The sequence below is a fragment of the Vulpes vulpes genome, chromosome 2 (assembly GCF_048418805.1).
Source record: "Vulpes vulpes isolate BD-2025 chromosome 2, VulVul3, whole genome shotgun sequence".
NCBI lineage: Eukaryota > Metazoa > Chordata > Mammalia > Carnivora > Canidae > Vulpes > Vulpes vulpes.
Genome location: NC_132781.1, coordinates 104,490,505 through 104,510,852, shown reverse-complemented (window position 1 = coordinate 104,510,852; position 20,348 = coordinate 104,490,505). Strand labels below are relative to the sequence as shown.

The following is a 20,348-nucleotide window of genomic DNA, read 5'->3' as shown; positions in this document are numbered from 1 at the left end:
ATCAAATCCAATCCATCAACATTTAAGCAATGCTCATTACACCCACAGATTCTTGAGTGTGTCACCGTGAGACTTAGTGGAAAATCCATAAATCTATAAGGTGGAGGTCATAGTTTTCTTTTGGTTTTGAAACTTGTGGTAATTTACCATTAAAGAACAAAAAGAACTGTTGCTTATGACTTACAACTCATGTGGCTGATATGTTATCAAAACTTATGTTCTATTGTATTTTAGGAAATTTAAAAAATTCTCCTTTAGAACAAAAGGACATTATTGACATATCATAATAGAATATGTATACTGTTGTCCTCTGCCAAAAAGGAAATGTTAAGATGTGATTGGCCTCCCACAGATTTCACAACAGTTACAGATCAACTTGGGAAAGAGAAAGAATGCACATGTTCTTTTTGACCAGACTTTTGGTTAACAGGTGATCCTAGCTGAGATTGTTGCAAAATTTCAACATGCCTTCATAATGGCAGTACAAACGTCAATATAAATGTTAAATAGAACACCAACTTTAGTTATGTTCATGTGGAAAGGTCTACAATTTTCTCCACAACTTTTTTTCTACTGAACTTTACCAAACATGGGTATCATTAGGATGCTGCTTCTTGCCCTCTCAGTGTTGGGGGAGGTCATCGATAGGACATGATACCCCGTTGACCCGTGAGCTGAGCCCTGGCAAATGGAGGCTCCTTCCTCCCTCCCCTGTACATTCTATTTGCCTGGCATGTACATTCTCTTTGCCTTCCCTGATCCCAAAAGCTGCTCCAAAGGACACAGCCTCAAGATAGTGATGTGGTGTTGAGACCACCTGGACAATATACACATCTGAACTCAGTGCAGGCCTCTACACAAACATTTAAGATTACCAGACAAATGAGATCTACTAGTCTTGCAGCCACCCAAGATGATCCCATATGCAAGGTCTCAACTTATTAAAACTGCCACCAACAATGTGGAGTGGCCTGCCTTCTTCTTTGGTCTTTCCTTGTGCTCTGTGTACAGGGGCCAGTTTTGGAATTTGCCTGGGAAGCTCCAGAGAAGTTTGTGAACCAACACACATCATTTTGAACACTTCTGAAATTTGTTATTGTTGACACTTAAAGATTCTATTTTGATAGTCTAGAGAAAATTTCCGAAGATAAAATAGAAAGTTGTACGGGAAAAACTTAAGTAAATTCTGTCCTAATCACATGTAATTTTTATTAAAGTAACTTATCTCCATACAGTATATTTAATGGTTGATTTCAGTATATTCTCTCGTTTTTACTCAGTAATCACATACTTCCCATACCATCAAAAAGAGAAGTTTAATTTATACTCCCCAGAAAACATTTTAAGGGAAACATTTTACTAACCATAAAGTATTAGAGTGTTCTATTTTTAATAATCCACTGTTAGTAACATGATAGACATTACTACTACTGCTAGCAGATTTTTAAAAGCAAATTAAATCCATTAGAAGTCGCAGAAAACAGCCACTTATTTATCACCACAAAAAGAAAGATAAATAAATTAGGCCTCATGTAACTAAAAGCATGTTCCTTTTGGAAAATATTTATATATGAACTTTGAGGTAATTTACGGAGCTAATAGGTTTCATCTGTGATAGAAGAAGAAATAAAATGTGAACAAAGAAAGGCACAAAAAAATGTCAACCACAATGAAATGAAAGAGGTACTTTGCCAAAATAAGCAATAACAGCAGAGTGTTCTGAAAAGAGAACATTTAGTAAAACAATCATCTGGCTAAGGTAAGAATTCAGAACTTTATTTGTAATTATGCTGCATGCTGACAAGTTTGCCCCACTATTTCTACTCTCCTCATGATGGTACAAAGACAAGCAGGGAAAGTAGGAATATAGTTACTTAGTTAAGTCAAAAAACTTATCCAGTGGATGAAGGGATGATCTATGTTAACAGGTAGCATCATAATGTACGGGCATGATGTAAAAATTGCAATATTCAGTAGCACTTAAGCTTTGATATTGATGGCTAAATTATTAGTCTTATTTCTCATGTAAATAATACACCTTTCCTTAAGAGAATTAAGTTTTTGTGTATTTTAATCCTTACAGCTTTCCTCTGACATCTGTTAGGTCACTGTTAACTTGTGTTTCACAGAGGTAGGCCCAAGCCACCATTCTCACATGCTACAACCTCCCTTCAAGTGACAGTTCTTGGGGAAAAGACCATGATTTACCTTAAAATATCCTCATTTTGATGAATTAGAATGAAGGGGACAGCTTTTTGATTCCCTCTACCTAGAACCTCTCTTTATCTGTTAACATCTTACTCACTTTCTGGGTTTTTATTCAGAAATTACCTCTTCTCTGAAACAGAAACAGGTTTAATTACTCTTGCCTCTGTTCCTCCTCCTACTTTATTTGTAGCTGTGGTAATAACATTTATCATATTGTATCATGGTGGTAGACCATACACACGTCGGCTTCCTCCTGCAGAACTTGGTCACCCTTGTGTCCCTCTCACAGAGTCTGCTATAGGGCCTGGCACTAAGGAGCTGTTTGATCATTATTTTTTAATAATGATTTATTATTTTTTACAAAGTGTGACCCCACAGACAACAGGTAAGAAAAACTGGGTACTATTAACTCTTCATGCTTTTAAAACAGCTCCTGTCAGTGGAAGAGGCTTAAGAGTAAGGCAGGAAGTTAATATAAATTTTAAGGAGTCATTTAAAAATAAAAATGGAGGAGGAAAAAAACTGGCCTAAATCCAACTGGCACATCATTGCAGCTAACGACCCCAGTGAAGGTAATCAGAAGTAGGCATATTACCACCCGAAGAGGAAGACTTCTTTCCTGAATAATCAAGGGTTTACAGTAATTTCTTAGATGCACTCTTTAAGACAGGAAGAAGGATGAGAAGGATATTATTAATAATAGAGATGCCTGCTCAGGAAAGAACTCCAATGAATACAGGCAATTCAGCTGTTCTCTCCAGGAAAGGTCTTCAAAACAGCATGACTTTTATTATCAGTCCAGTGAGAGTGGAAAGAGCTCTTAGAGATAGTAACAGGGAAATATTTACCAAGTCCCTAGCTCACGCCAAATCCTCTGCCAAGAGTTTTCATAGATTATGACGTTTTCCTATCATGAGTTAGATTATCATGGTCCCCATTTTACAAGGAGGGAAAGTGAAGAAGATCGAACAACTCCATGAGTTGCTGAGATTGCAACCTTAGCAGGGAGCTTTGATCAAACCAAGTTTCAAGACTTTTCCTATTATGTTCTACATCCACTGCTTTTAGGATTTGAAAACAGTTTTTCACCTACTGCATTCTATTAAAACTATTCCCATTTTAAGACACTATGCTTAGGCTATTTCACATTTGCTAAATTGTAATTTGAGGATTCCTTTCAAGTGAAGTTGGAGAATTTGTCTATATTCTTTGGGCATCTCATGGAAACCGCGTTTAGGTAAGTTGTTGTCGTAGTAGTGATGACTGACAGGTGTGTCTTTCACCGTTCTAGAGAAGGGCCAAAATCCATACAGCTTTACGTGCTCACACAGTTCAACTGCCACACTTGTGATCATCAAGCCAGAGGACAGGCGAAACTCTGTTACACCCTCAGTTCTCCAGAAAAGGGCAAGATTTCTCAGGTACTTGGGATGGAAAAATATAACCTTTTGTCTTGCATTAGATTCTTTGAGTGTGTTATACACTTTGAAAGAGGCAATTGTGTTGGCCCTGAAAGAAAACGCTGGCAGGAGAAGGAATGCGTCTCCATAGGTTGCAATGTCCTCCAGAAATATTTCCTTCTTTTTCTTTAAGTTCCCATATCTGCCAAATTAAAACAAACAAACAAACAAACAAACATCATCATTATAATCAAGTAGCATTTTTGGTTACATGGGCTGAGTTTACCACCGGCCGAGCCACTGAACCATCTATATCCCTGCTGTATATAAGAAACAAACCCTGAATTCAGAGGCCAAGTACAAGTAAGATGCCTGTAAGTATCAAGGTCTAGGTCTTCATCTCTCTTTTCATAGTGTCCCTAGGCTTCTACTTTTATTTTATTACTGGGCTATATCCTTACTGGACACACATTTCTTACATTATCTTCCAGCTCAGTAATTTTTTTCTCTAAGGTTGCTTTTTGATACAGAAATATCTTCCAAATTAATAATGATTAATGTTTTCCTAAACATAGCACACTCTTAAAATGTCTATACATTAAAAAAATCACTGAGTTGCACACTTGTGCTCTGTGTATCTTTTTGTACATGTGGTCATAAAACAGGTTTCCTTTAAAGAACCTTAAAAAACTATATTCATACACACACACACCCATTTTAAATTTCCTCTATGTATTGCCATAGCTTTATATGCTTGATTTACATACTACCTTAGTAAATATACTAGTATGCATGATTGTGTATAGAAAGTAAACTTTTGGGATACAGGTACAATATTTTGTATTATCTTAAGGGATTCTAGAACTATATGAGTATATACTTTTATGGTGTATTGTATTAATAATAATTATTAGTCAATTTTGGTGAAAATGTATGTATGGGATTTTTACTAATTATTAGTCAATTTTGATGAAAACAATGTATGTATGGGATTTTTACTAATCAGGAACATTTTTTAGTGGCTACACTGTGCAAATGAAATACAGGAATTATTTTTTGGTAATAAACTATCCATAGTAAAAACTTTTTTCTTTTTTTTGGCCAGGTTCTCCTAAAGGCTCATTCATTCTCTGAAGTTTCTAAATAAACTGTTTCATCAAGAAACTGCTCCCAAGATAAAAGAGTAATGCTAACATTCTGAAAGAAAATTCTCAAAAGTAACTTCACTATTGTTAAAAAAGATGAAGAGATAAATGAATTTTCACTTGATTAGTAATATTCAGCTTATGACATTGGAAGTGCAATTGGTTGGGTAGCCCAGCTGGTTCAGAGGTAGAATGTACAACTCTTGATTTCAGGGTTTTAAAGTTTGAGCCTCACATTAGGTATAGAGTTTACTTTAAAAAATAAAGTCTCTAAAATAAAATAAAATGGGTTTCTTTAAAAAAAAAAAGAGGTAAAGTTGCTCATACCTCTTATGAGCCACAACCTCGAAGAAAGTAAAAAAAAATATGAATATATTCTTATATCTTTCCCCAAAAATCATTCTGGCTGTATTGCAAGTCATTTGAGCAACAAGATTAGTGTTCAAACTAAGAAACACGTTAAACAATAAATGTTCTCAAACAGTTATATAAGTCAGAGATACTTACTTTAGTCTTATGATACTGGGATTTACAGTCACAACATTGGTTTTGCTCCCAACATCTTTACTAATATTTCCTGTGATTGGGGGGAGGTTACATCTGAAATTTGAAAAAAAAAAAAAGGTATTTTCAAAATGCAACTTATAAAAACAACTGTGTACACTTACCTGTATACATATGATCACTGTCATTTTATTGAAGAAAATCATAGCTGTTAAGGAGTTCTGCGAAATACATAAATTTGATAAAAGCTTTCAATATTAAGACCCTTACACATATCAAAATGAGAAATGACATTACCTTGCCTAGCTTTTGAAGAGTTAATAATCCTTTTATTAGAATTATTATTTCTATTAATTCTATTCCCACAGTGGTATGATCATCAATTTACAGATTAAAAAAAAAAAACAAACAGAGGGACTGCGACAAGTTTAGAGTCTGCCAGAAGCAAAGACTACATTAAAAAAAAAAAAAAAAAAAACAAACTCCAAACCCTGAAATCTCCTGATTCCCATATGGATAGTTTTTCTAGCAAATTATGCTGTTAATAAATAAAACCCCAATGTTCTCATAATGATGTTTTCATATAAATGTTCTCTTCCTCCTTTGAGCACTAATTTGTTTTTAGTACTCAAAACAAATTAAGAATTGTAATTCTGAGTAGTTATATTCCTTTCACAAAAAAAGGGAAAGTTGGTTATGACTCCCTAAGTATTGTTTGCAGAATTTCAAGTAGACCATTTCTTTAAAGCTATACATACAAAGGGAGCATCTGAGTGCTTCCTAAGGAAAGCTGTTTCAAGTTGATGTGTTCTGCAGAACTGAGCTTGAAATAGTATTCCACATTCTATGAAACATAAACTCAAATGGACCGTGTCCATCTCTCATTGATAAAAAAAGATGTTAGAAAATAATTAAATATGGCACCTTGTGAAAAATACATATTAATCACAGATAATACAGAAATGCCTTCATTAATGGACATCCTGTAATAACAAATCTACTTTCTAATACAGTCCCATATACTTTTTAAAATCAAAGGTGATTTCCAAGAGAGTATCATAGGAGACTCCAAGGAGAAATATTGAGTATTGTCTACATACAGTGGTAGTTGGTAAAACCACTCATCATCTCTTTTTGTTCCTTACCCACTTAACTAGTAGCTCCCTAACTTTTGAAACGGAAAACAAATCATAATAAGCAGTTCCCAGATTGTCATGATAAAACTCTGAACATGTGCAAAGTACAGGCTTAAAATTTAAATAAATTTTAATGACCATGACCACATCTAAACCCTCATTTGGCCATTCAGTCTGGAAAGGTCAGTTCCCTGATACAGGGAACTCTATCAGAAACATTCATGTCCTCAGTGAATGTAGAATCCAGAAATACGCAACGCACACTTACTGCAGAGTTATAAATTAAAAAGATTTTAAGATGAGATTTTAGTTTTTATTTTTTAAACCTAAACTTGTATTTCCTGTATCTGCTATTAGGTAAAATGGATGTGTAGCCATAATACACCCTACAGATGTTTTGAGAATTTTAAGTCTATAAAAAGTCTATTACAAGAAGAATTATTTATCTTCATTATGGCTTTTTCATACTGAGTGCTTTAACAAAATGGCTAAATCATTTGGGTATTGGTCATTTTAACAGAATCATGAGGAGCACATTCAATGACCCACTGGACTTTCAGGTCTATTGTTCGGTCATTACCTTTAGCAATAAAAACTTAAATGAGATTAAAGCGGTGGGACGGGGAGGGGGAAGCTACTGATTGAAAATCCTGCTTCTTTTCAGGTGCTAAAAAGGGCAGCATTAAATCAATAAGGATCAAAGGCTCTCCTCTGATGTATGAAATCAGTGCCCCTGAAATAGGAAGAAACAGATTTCGACTCACTTTTTAAAAAGGTGCATTTCAACTGAAATCCATCCTCACAGGGATGAATCACCTTTCCATCGTATCCTGAAAGCACAGAAATTCTGCAGCTTGGCTTATTAGCACAAGCACACAGAGAAACCACGTTTGCATCTGTTTTTGCAAGCTAGCTGGTACTGAGGTACAAACACATTTGAAAAGACCAGAATTTTGAAGCTCCACTATTTAATTTCAAGTCAGAAAACTAAACAATGATGTTGCATGGTAATACAATGCTTAGGTTATCATTTTCTCAAATATTATCTGAGAACAAAAGTTTCTTGAAATGCTCTGTGTGTGTGTGTGTGTGTGTGTGTGTGTATATATATATATATATATATATATATATATATATATATATATTTCCCCCATTTTTCCTGGTGAGCCTGGGAGATGTTCTCCAGAGTCCTTCTGAGAGAGCCATGGTATCCTTAACACACAGAAGGCTCTGACAAGTCCTGCAGTGAAGATCCTCTTTCACAATGATTTCAAGCAGAGCTTCTCCAAAGTGGCTATAGTGCAGTTTTATCCTTCTGGTTTTAACATTCTGAGGAACTCGTGATCCATTTAACACTTCAGGAAAGGCTACCTAGATCATTTGTAGACTTAAGCAATACAGCTCAAAGGTCAAAATTTACATGGAGTGTCTTTACAGCATCCCTTTAAAATATCCAACTGATCTTTGGTTTCAAGGAAACTAATCTGACAGGCCTTACCTAAAAACGAAGTCGGATTTATCTATTTCAGCTCCACAAAGAGACTTGTTCAGAATTCCCCCATTTCCAACCACTGCACACTGATTGTAGGGATACTCCACGAAAGGCTGAGACTATGAGGAGACAGTAAAAAACCATCACGACATAGCTTTAGTTTCAGAATCATAAACATCATCAATTTAATTCAAGCAGCTTGATTTTTACACAGGCTAAGGAAAGAGAAAGAGCAAGGAAAAAAGCAGAAGTAGCATGGCCATAGCAGCTTGATCAACTTATGACTTAAAAACTTATGACAATAAAAAGTCCTGCAAACCTGCATTTCCTTTCTCTTGAGAGGAATATACAGTGTATCATATACCTTAAAATAACATAAAATATATTTGTACATAAAATATAACTTAATGTATCTCACATCACATAATTAAGTACCTAACATCAGATTGGCAAAATCCCACTTTTGGCCTTTCCAACAGACAGGAATGTTTCCAGCAAAATAGAGGAAATAAAGCAATTAGAAAGTATCATTAAGTCCTCTATTCTTGGGCATAAAATTAATAGCTAATTTAGTGGAAGTTTCCTGTGCTTCTTAAATAGTTAGACCTTCAGGCTCAGTGATGACATGAGATTTATGCCTGCCATCTCTCCAAATGACCAGCCACGGGGCTACAGGGACGCCTACGAACTCTGTGCAGACATATTTCAAATTAATTTCCAAGGCCTGAATCTTTTATATTTCCTCCAAGGACCTGACTTGCCCACCCTAAAAGATTTTCCCTTTTTACCAAATCCTTCCCAGTCTGACACATAACTTCTCAATTTAACGGTGTACTTTCCCTTTGCTGGTCACTCTCCCTGAAGTTATTAGACGTGACCTTGAGCTGCACCAAGGGTACCAGCCCAGCCTCTACAGTGACAAGGCCCTGATTCACCTATTTTGTCCTTAGAATTCGAGTGGCAGTCCCCGAGGGCAGAGAGTGTGATTATTACTTTTAACTTACCCTCATCTTTCACCGTAGGCCTCGCCTGTTGTAATGTACACAGTATGGTGATGGTTCAGTGAGTGCTGGGGGCCACCTCCAGGGTTGTTGCTGGGACTCGCTTGTACCAGGTTGTGGGAGCCAACTGGTAAACAGTTGGGAATTTGGTGAACTACTGTGAAATCACTGGTAAATTTAAATCAGCTACTGTGGGGGTATGTACACCACTAAAATCAGTCAATAGTACAAACCAGGGCAGCGTAGGGCCCAAAGCCAGTTTACCAGCACCAAGGCAACAGCTCGCCAGTATGTTCTGAGAAGCCCAACAGACTCCTGAATCCCTCTCACTGTTAGATGCCCTTTATGAGCCATCTGAGAGACGCCAAACAAGTAAAGAGAACTCTGGTTCTGCGCTTCTAGGTTTGTCTCTAACAATTAAGAATCATACGGTACTTACTATACGAGACACGCTATTCCAAGTGTGTGACTTACTAACACATGTAATCCTTATGAAAGTTCTATAGATGGGAAATAAAAGCATGGGTTTAAGTAATGGCTAGCAAGTGTCAGAGCTGGGACTCAAAGCCCTGAAAGAGTCCACACTCTTATTCACTACACACTACACAGCTTCTCACATTCAACGAATAAAATGTAAATTTAATTATATGCCTTATTTCTCTTTGTATCCGCAATACCTAACAGAAGACAGGGGACCTGGCTCTTAAATTAATGGTTCCTTGATACCTTAGGTTATTTCAAGTCCACTGTACTCCTAGTTCAAGATGTCTTCAACCTGAGTTTACTAAATGGTATCATGATAAATTCTGAATTTTAGAGTGGGGAGGATGCAAATATCCGCTTAATGGTACAGCAGAAAAGATTACTGAAGGAAAACATGTCTCCAATTAAGCACTCAAAATAACGCATGTTTTCTCTGCTTCTTGGTCCACTGGGGTAAAAAAGGCCCATATGCTTTGGGATCTCATGTATCAGTAAGAGGAACCTACAATGCTTCTTAAAAAAAAGCTTCTAAGAAAGTGGAAAATTTGTGCTAGGTTGAGCAATGCCTCCCCATTGCTCGCTCTGGACAAAAACCAACTTTGTTTTCTTTTCAAATAACTTAGCAAAGTGTTTGGAGGAAATGACTTCATGACATTTATCAAAAGTACCCATTGTGATTGTCTTTCTCCTGAGGGGAGTGTGGCAGAGACCAGGCAGGGTGGGTGTGCAGGAAGCAGGGGGGCAGGAAGGAGGCCAGCTTCCTCAAATGCCTCATCTCCACAAAGGGAGTGCTAGAAGCAACACAGGAAAGTGGCCCCACTTTGCAACTGTTTCGGTACTGACTTCAGAATTACCTCCTTCCCAATTTTTTTTTTTTTAAGATTTTATTTTATTTATTCATAGAGACAGAGAGTGAGGCAGAGAGAGAAGCAGGCACCACACAGAGAGCCTGACGTGGGACTCGATCCCGGGTCTCCAGGATCATGCCTTTGGTTGCAGGCGGCGCTAAACCGCTGCGTCACCGAGGCTGCCCGTCCCAATTTTGAAAAATCAATGCAAATTTGGGAAATGGCTGCTGTTGGTAACTGCATACAGAATTATTAAGCCTAGGTTATTCTTTTCAAAGTGCCAATTAGAAGCCAAAAATAAATAAATAAATAAATAAATAAATAAATAAATAAATCCCAGCAGCTCCTCCGTTCTCATCAGTCTAAAGCATAGAAAATGCTAGAAAAAACTGCAAGGGTGAAAGAGTTACTCGTGGTGAATTTCCTTGATTGGGAATATAAACATTCTGTACTTATCTTTTCGGTTATTGGTAAATGTAATGCATCACGAAGGCATTTTTAAAATCCTTTGTGGGGTTTTTTGGGCTTTTTTTTTCCTTCTAAAAAATTTGCCATATTTTTTCTCTATCATTTTCTATTCATTTTTAAAATCATTCCCAGGCAATAAGTCTTCCTTTGAATTATAATAGTAAGAGAAAAACTGGAACAACTTACAGGACCAATAAATTAGTTGAAAGAAGTCAAAGGTCCAACAAAAGGGAATTAATTGCAAGCACTGAATATTCTACAGTTGGTAAACTGTGTTATATAAGGTCATTCCATTTTTGACCAGACTGACTTGCTTAATTGCTTTTAATCCAATCATGAAAAAAAGACCAAGAGTGTATGTTTATAAGCAATGAGATGTTCTTCATGACAAAAATTCTCTCCAAGTTTGGATTTATATTCAAGAAGTTTATTCTTGTAATAATACTGTATCATTACTCATTAGTTTATTTAATGAATAGGTAATGAATACATATATGCACTGGGGAATGTTCTGGAGCTTGGGATACATCAATGAACATATCCCACAGAAATCCCAAAATGTGAGGTTATGCTCACTGGCCACAAATTTTTTTTAAGATTGATTTATTTATTTTAGAGAGACAGGGCACAAGCGGGAGGTGCAGAGGATAAAGGAGAGGAAGAGAGAGAATCTGAAGCAGATGAGCCGCACATAGGGCTTGATCTCACAACCTGAGCTGAAACAAAGAGTCAGTCGCTTAACCAACTGAGCCACCCAGATAACCCCACTGACCACAAATGCCTGGCATATTTACTTCCTAAAGATTAGCCACATAAACCCACAGTTCTTTGTGAAGGAATTGAGTCAGTCACCAAAACTGACAACTGGAAGAACCTTATTCCAGGTGAAAAATGGTCCTCTTCCTAAGCCCCAGTAATTACTATGCAGAAAGCCCAAGTACCTCATCTCACACAAGGATGAATCATGAAGACTCAAGGACTCGGAGAGCTTATCATGTAAGATATAAATACCACTCCCCGAAGAGCCACTTGCGTTCAGAACTGCCTTTTTAAAATGGACCACTATAACCATCTTTTATATCAAAGCAACATATGGTATTTTAATTCTAAATTAACTCCTCCATTAGTATAAGTTACAGCATAACATGGGAGAAAAGTCACCTGGAATGGTGACACAAATAAACCACAACAAATCTTTACTCACCACTGGAAACATATTAAAAATGTTCTCTCTAATTAGGATTTCGTTTTTGCTTTCCACCTCATAACTCATGTTGGTCCCAGCTGGAGTGTTATTCTGAGAAACAATGAAGTTTTGAGCAGCATCACAACAGGAAGCAAGTTTTGCTCTGCGAAGGATAAGAAAAAAGTGAACTATGGGACGAGATTAAGAAACCAGAAATAGAGGCTACAATGTAAAATGCAAGAGGATTTTGCCATATTGGCTTTCAGAAAGAAGAGAAATCATTCACATAGATGGCATTTCTATCTCTTTCCACCCTAACTGGCTTGGACAGTTGAATGATAACCTAGCAGCATCAAAGAGGAGGGAATGGGAAAGATGCTTACTTACGCTCAGGTAAGGACCCTCTCACCAACAGAAAACACTCATGAACATAATGGTTCACGTATAAAAATGTCCTCCTAATGATAATGTTGTAACATTAAAGAGAAAAATGACAGGATATAACATAATTATTTTATAATAATTATAAAGTACAGAAACTAAATTAAGGACAGTGTACAAATTGTCACCAAAGCAACATGTAGTCATTTACTAGGAGACAAGTCCAATGAAAAGAAGAATCATTCAACACAGTGATTTGTTTCTAGCTTTACTGATACAATTCGCGAGTGCAAATTATTTATATTTAAGGTGTACCACTTCATGTTTTGCTATGTTTATATATTAAGGAGTAATCACCACCACAATCAAACTAATTGACATATCCATTACTTTACATAATTATCACTATTTTATTTTCTTTAGTGGTGATATAATTAATATTTATCCCTTTAGCAAATTTCAAGTATACAATATAGTATTGCTATCCACAGTCACACTACTGTAAATTAACATGGGGAATTTCTAAGCCAAGGGAATTTAAAGTTGCCATTCCTTATAGAAAGAATGTAATTTAGTATCAGGTTATTTTTAAAAACTCTTACTGTGGAGTGAAACATTATTAATAGAACATAGACCCAGTTAGGTCCTTCCAGGGATCATCAGGGCTTGCCCCTGACCTCTGGCAGGTTAATCTAGATCCACTCAGAATTTATATTTTGTTTACATAATTCTCCAGGTATGCAGATTCCACAGCATCACTGATAATTATTCCAGCGTTTAATCAACCTTGAAGTCAAGAGACCCTTCCATTTGCACAACTCACCTATCTCTTCACTTGAATCCATTTCCCTTATTATAGTTTTTCATAGAATCTCTCCATAAAAACACTTCATGTAATTGAAATGGTAATAATCAAATAATCACGCAGAACTTGAAGCTTTCAATCTAAAAGCATTTAGAGAAGTTCCTCTTCTCAGATTTTCCTCCTAGGACCAGTCTTCCATTACTATAGTCATCTTATTGCTCTTTAAACCTGTACTTACTTCTCCATGTTAAAATACATATCAAATAGACTCTTAACTATAGAGGACAGAGGTTTGCTGGAAGAGGGGGAGGTTAAATGGGTGATGGGTATTAAGGAGGACACTTGTGATGATGTTGTATGTAAGTGTTGAATCACAAAATTCTACTACCAAAACTAATATTACGCTATATGTTAACTAACTAGAATTTAAACAAAATCTTTAAAAAATATGTATCAAAGCTGGGTTCAACCATAGCACAAAGGACAGTGAATATTCAGTGAACAGAACTGACACTATCGTTGCTGACATCCTAGATTCATAACTGGTCCTTCCCCATTTATTGCTTTTGGTCCTGGCGGGTATGCTTTTGTACAAGTTCCTGTTGAATTTTGTCCTTTTGAAAAAATACAGTGCTCTAATCTGTCACAGTCATTTTGAATTATATTCCAGTCTTCCCAAATTTCAATAATCCTCAGGGTATGAGAAGCCAGTGCTGTGATATCATTTGTACCCTAAAATCGATATTTTCAACAATCCTTATCAGTTAATTTATTATCATTAAAATAGTACATTCTGGGCAGCCTCCGTGGTTCAGCGGTTTAGCACCGCCTTCAGTCCAGGGAGTGATCCTGGAGAACCGGGATTGAGTCCCACATCGGGCTCCCTGCACAGAGCCTTCTTCTCCCTCTGCCTGTGTCTCTGCCTCTCTCTCTCTCTCTCTCTCTCTCTCTCTCTGTGTGTGTGTGTGGGGGGGTCTCTCATGAATAAATGAGTGAAATCTTTAAATAAATAATAAATAAATAAGTAAGTAAGTAGATTCTTCTTAACTGAATTCTATCACCTGCTTATTATCCCTCTTTGGATTTCAGAGCCTACCATGTCTTAAAGATAGTTTTGGAGATTAACAAAAGGAAAAATTGAAAATGAAATGACGTGTAGGCAAAAACAGTACACTAAGTGGTTTTTTAATAATAAATTTGATCTCAACAACTCATGTGGCATACTGCGAATTCAGAAATCCTTATGTGTTTATCATTTTAAATATCTCTTTTATGCAACATTTTGAGCAAAGGTAATGGAATAAATTCTCATTTACCTTTGACAAGTAGCTTGATTTCTCTAAAGATATTCAGTGCTTAAGAATATTACATCACCAACAAACACTAACTGCCGTGTCTCTCATGTTTTTCTTATATTAAAATTTTTTTCTGAAATTTCATCCTTAACACTATAACATCCTTATAACATTTTCCAACCTATAGAAAAATGTGAAGAATTGGAAGAGCACTTGAACAACTACCAGCTAGATTCTTCAGTGAACTTTTTTTACATTTGCCTTTATTGTGCATCCATCCATGCATTTTTGTTGTGGTGGTGATTACAATGCAAAGTCAATACAAAGCAAAAACAAAAACAAAAAACAAAGTCAATACAGATATCAGTACACTTCAGTCCTAAAAACCTTAATATGTAGATCGTCATTTGTTTCTATTTTGGGGGAAATTTACATAAAATAAAATCATAAGCACATTTGAGAAATTTTGCAAAATGTGCACGACCTTGTAAAAATGTGCACAAACTCCTGAAAAAATACAGAATATTGCCAACCCCCCCAGAGAATCCCCTATATCCCCCCCAGCCAGTCTCCAGCCCTCCCCACCTCCAGACGAGCACTTTTCTGATGAGTTTAATCAAAGATTAGTTTTGCCTGTTCTAGAATCTATATAAACAGAATCATATAGAATGTATGCTTTTCAGTATAAGTGCTCTTACAATTCATCTGTGTTGCTGGGTGTTACCAGTAGTTTGCTCTTTTTTCACTGCTGGACTAGTATTCCACTGTATGGATGTGTCAGAAGCTGTTTAGACATTGCCCTTGCACTCATATTAAAAAAATCACTATCAAAAATCAATGTGAAACACCTTATCACTCATTATAACCTCCCAGGAAAAATATCAGAATAGTTATGCAAAATTTCACTTCTGAAGTTTGTCTTTACTGGCCTATGGGACTTTTTAAGGCTTTATATTCAGTAGCAGAATTATAAAGTTATGTTATCACTTCCCAGCTCATCCATGTGGTAGAGACCCCTGTAACAGCCAGTGTCAGTATAAAGCTGAGGTACTTATGACACATAGAAGAAAATGGAATTTTATCTCTGCTATCTCATTTCCATCATCCCCAAACACAGTCGCTTCTGATCTTTGGGGACTCTAAAATCAACTAGTTATGTTCACAATAATGGGCTCATAGCACCTTTCCCCTTGTTATATAAAAGAGCAGGAAACATTAAAAATAAAAAGGACACTATTGGTACGTGATGTATAACATTATGGGTGGATTTGGGCCAAGTCAATGCCAAGATAGCTACTTCTGGATCTGTGAGCATGTGTCCAGAAGAGATGAGTGTTTGAATGACTGGACTGAGTAAAGAAGACTGTCCTGCCCAGTGCAGGTGGGCATCATCCAATCTGTTGATGGTCTAAGTACAACAAAAGATGGAAGGCCAATCTGCTCTCTGCTTGAGCTGGGAAATCCAACTTCTCTTGTTATTTTTTTTTAAATTTATTTATTAATGAGAAACACAGAGAGAAAGAGAGTGCAGCAGACACAGGCAGAGGAAGAAGCAGGCTCCACGCAGGGAGCCCGACGTGGGACTCGATCCCAGGTCTCCAGGATCACACCCCAGGCCGAAGGCTGCACTGAACCGCTGAGCCACCAGGGCTGCCCCCAACTTCTCTTGTTGTGAGTCATCATGCTCCTGGTTCTCAGATCTTCAGAGAACTTCTTACACCCCTGCACCCTTTCCCCCAGTTTTGGGGCCATGTAACTCAGACTGGAACTTACACCATTGGTTTCTCTGGTTCTCAGGGCTCAGGTTTGGACTGGAACTACACCACCAGCTTTCCTGGATCTCCAGCTTGCATATGGGAGACAATGGGACTTCTTAGCCTCCATAACAACTGTGTGAGCCAATCCTTCAAAATAAATCTCTTCCCATGTATCAAGATATATCCTACTGACTCTGTGTCTCTAGAAAACCTCGATACAGATACTGGTACTGAGAAAGGATGGGGAGTGCTGCTGAGAATACCTAAAAATACACAAATGGCTTAGGAACTGGATAATGCGAAGAATTTTAGAGCACATGCTAGAAAAGGCTTAGATTTCCATGAACAGAATTTTAGAGGCAATTCTGTTAAAAGCTCTGGAAGAAAAGAGGAGAGCTATAGAAAAAGCTTCCATCAGAGAATAGCTAAGCGATCCTGAGCAGATAGACATATCGACATTACATAAAGGCCATTCTGATGAGGACTCGGATGGAAATGAGGGAGATGTAATTATGAAAGGACAACGGAGAAAAGGCGACCCTTCTTTTAAAGTGGCAAAGAAGTTGGCTTTGAATTGTGTTTGAGCTCTAGTGTTTTGTGGAAGGTACGTGCTGGAACTGGATATTGAACTGAGGCGATTCCTAAACAAAATATTGAAGGAGCAGCTTAGTTCCTCCTGACTGCTTATCATAAAATGCAAGAAGAGATGACTTGAAGATGGAATTATAGTCAAAAGCAGGACTTCCAGTCAAAAGATCTGGAAAATCTCAGCCTATCCACATTGAAAAAAAAAAAAAAAAAAAAACCTGAGAAAGTATGTTCAGGAGAGAACACTAAGAGTATGGCCAAGCATCTGTTTGATAAGGAGATTAGTGTGGGTGTGAACCACAGACTTAATCAGCCACCCAGCAGGAAAACTACCTCCTACCAGAGGAAGGAGACAGCAAGGAGCAAAGAAAGGCTGCTGGGTTGAGATTTTCCAGGATGGGACCGCAGAGCTATTTGGCTGCGAACACACACTATACTTCAAGATAAGGGAAGGATGACCCCAAAAATTATTCAAGCTATCGGGAATGCATCCTTGATTTCAAGAAGGGGAGACCTGTTTTCGACAGGTCAGATGGCCTCTGCTCAAAGCTGTGGGGGTGGGGCCATCTGGGAACTGGATCCCTGCCTGCATAGTCTGGGAACAGGACCTCACCTCCTGCCCCAGTGAGCCTGAGAGCTTAAGACGTTTGTCTTGCTAAATTCTGTACTTGCTTGGGACGGGTCATTCCTCCTTTCCTGGTTCTCCATTTTGGAATGAGAATGTCTATCCTGTGCTGGTCCCAGCAGGGTATTCTGGAAGCACATGACTTGTCTGGTTTCCCAGGTTCACAGCTGAGAGGAATTTTGCTTCCTCTACCTCAGGAATTTTGCTACCTCAAGTTCACCCATTATCTGATACAGGTATTTAGATTTAGAGGATATTTAGATGAGACTTTGAACTTGGAAGGTGATGCTGGAACCAGTTAAGAATTTGGGGGCTGTTGGGATGGAATGGATTCATCTTGCAAATGAGAAAGATATGAATTCTGGTGGACTGTGAGCAGAATATCATGGACTAAGCATTTGTATTCTCTCAAAACTCCAGTGTAGACGTCCTATCCCCCCTGTGATGGTGTTAGGAGGTGGGGCTTTTGGGAGGTGATCAGGGTTAAGTGAGGTTATAAGGGTGGAGTCCTTGTGATGGATGAGTACTCTTTTTAAGGGTCCTCAGAGAACCTACATCCCCCCCCACCTTGGCCACATGAGGACAATAAGAAGGCTCTCAGTCTGCAACCAGGAAGAGACCCCTCACCAGAACTCAAGTGGCCTGGCACCCTGATCTCAGATTTCCAGCCTCTAGAACCAGAAGAAATAAATGTCTGCTGCTTATTAGCCACCCAGCCATTGTACTTTGTGATGACAGCCAAAACTAAGACACTAGAAAACACGCTCTGACCATGACACCTACATTGTCTGTCATGTGTCATGTCGTTCCACGTTCCACAATAGGAAATGTCCAACCAGGCCAGCATGCACAAATCATAAACTTGTAACACCACACTCTTCCCAGAGAATTTTCACACCCGTTATGTCACCTGATTCCCATGACAACCAGAGAGCCAGAAGATTACTCCCATTTCAGAGATGAGAAAACTGGAGTCAAGAGAGGTGAAGTGGCTTGACCAAGGCACCCAGGTGATAAATGACTCCAATCTATGTCTTTTGACATTCAATTCTCTGCAATTTACACTACAGTATGTTGTAACTGGGGGGTCGTATTCTCACTTGAGCTTCTTGCTTCAGGATGCTTTCTGTAAGGGCACCACCATAACACAGGGCTTCTCAAAATAATTCTGATAGTGCCTCACTGAAAACTTGCCCAGGCACAACACAAAGGTGGAAAAAAATTTACATATAAGTGCTTCAAACCCTATATAGAGCTGAGACATTCAAGGCTCATGGTTTACATGACATACAGGGTCCCCCACAAGATCAAGATTAAAATGGTCCAGCCAACACACCCCAGTGTTTAGGGAAAAGAAACCCCCAGCTTGATGATGATCTGATGCTTGCTGCATCATACCTTCAGCAACTTCCTCCACAAAATCCAGTTTTCAGTTTCCAAAAGCAAAGACTCCTCTCTGTGCCTAGTAAAGAACAGAGACCCTGTGTACTGCACGGAGTTCCAGAACTGAAATGAATGTATAAGTTAAGCACTTCAAAAGTGCTTAACTCTCAAGAAGCAGGTTGGTCCTGAAAGCATTGAGCTTACCATGTTTAGCCTTCACCTATGAAGACGGTATCTGAAAATGCACAAATCACCTTTGTATCACAGTTGGTCCAGCAGATATACTTCGGAGAAAGGGATTTATATTAAAATCGCAGAAATTCCTTTTTCTTTTATGCTGCAGGTATTCAGTGTCTCCCTGGTTTATTTTATTTATTTTTCTGTTTTGTTTTTTCCTGTTCAGTTTTAGGTCTCAGGTCAAAATTCCTCTTCAGTTTTAAATGGGATGCTTCCTGGATTCCCATGAAATGTTAATTAGCGCCTCAGGCTCCAGAGTCCATACTGAATGCTAACAACCTAACTGTCCCAGCGAAGAGCTCACAGGCAGCTCTTCTGTTCATCCAAATCTCCAAAACTCATTAATGAGATGTGGTACAGGCAGGATGAGACATAAGGAACAAGCACTTTCTAGGGTTTAATCAAGAGCTACCTCTTTCTGAGATCCATGCTCTAAGATTCTCATGAGGGTCTGCAGAAAAGGAGTTGTAAAACCTGAAAGCCCATACAACTCCCAGAGACTTATTACCATCCTGATAGGTTCTCAGTCACATTTCTTTTCCTTTGCCACAACCATAACATGCTTGGGTCAAGTGATACAACGAATTCCTCTTTTCCTATGGATGTCCCTTTTCTTGAACTTTCTTCTGTTCCTACTCTACTACATTATATAAATTCACTGATTGACCACTAATAACCATATGAAGCTTTTTAGTGCATTCTCACTAAATGCTAAATGTTCCACAGATATTATCCCAGTAAGCCCTACAAGAACCCTACAAAATAGGGAGAGTTGATTCATTTTACAGTCGAGGACAACCCAGGCTTATAAAAGTTAGGAGGTCACACAGCACACATTCATTCATATTCATGTAGCATCTAGCTAGTTACTGAGATGCATGGTCTACACACTGGTGAATAAAACAAACATCATCTCTATCTTACTGGTACTGATGATCTAGAAAGGAAGAAAATAAATAGGCTTACAAAGATGCACTCGAAGGGGAGCAGGTTATGCACCTACCCCCAAATAGGCTGCTTTGGTACATTGATTATTTTGAGCAGCAGGCCCTTGATAAACAACAAATGCAGGAAGTTTTCTTTGAACTCCCCTTATCTGCCTGAAGGAGCTCAGCTGTCATAAATCCCCTGCTGGACAGTTCCACCAATGAGGGAAGGTGGATTCTTATCACAGAAGAGGGAACTAGAAGTCAACAGTACATTCAGACAGACTCTGTCCTCAAAGGTCACACCTCCCAGTCTTCTATGAGCAATCCTCTTTCCTACAAGTCATTTACTCTCTCTTATGAGCTCTACCTCCCTCCAACCCTTACCCATTAGGATGGGATCTGGGCCTGAATTCTAAGTCACCTGGTTGGGGGTGGGGAGGGAGATACTCATCTTTCCCTGGGAGTTCCCCATAGGGT

The 20,348-nt window shown here is 38.1% G+C and overlaps 1 protein-coding gene across 2 annotated transcripts in view; it reads right to left on the bottom strand.

The window, feature by feature from the left end:
• Positions 1 to 1,184: 1,184 nt before the first annotated feature.
• ST8SIA6 (ST8 alpha-N-acetyl-neuraminide alpha-2,8-sialyltransferase 6) overlaps positions 1,185 to 20,348 on the bottom strand; it is a 138,597-nt gene continuing 119,433 nt past the window's right edge. For both annotated transcript variants that reach the window (XM_072749427.1, XM_072749426.1), the window contains 4 exons: positions 11,890 to 12,034; positions 7,892 to 8,004; positions 5,261 to 5,353; positions 1,185 to 3,810 (listed from right to left, as the gene is read on the bottom strand). In XM_072749427.1, the coding sequence (XP_072605528.1) occupies positions 3,342 to 3,810; positions 5,261 to 5,353; positions 7,892 to 8,004; positions 11,890 to 12,034 (820 nt within the window). In that variant the 3' untranslated portion in view covers positions 1,185 to 3,341. The remainder of the gene's footprint in view (positions 3,811 to 5,260; positions 5,354 to 7,891; positions 8,005 to 11,889; positions 12,035 to 20,348) is intronic.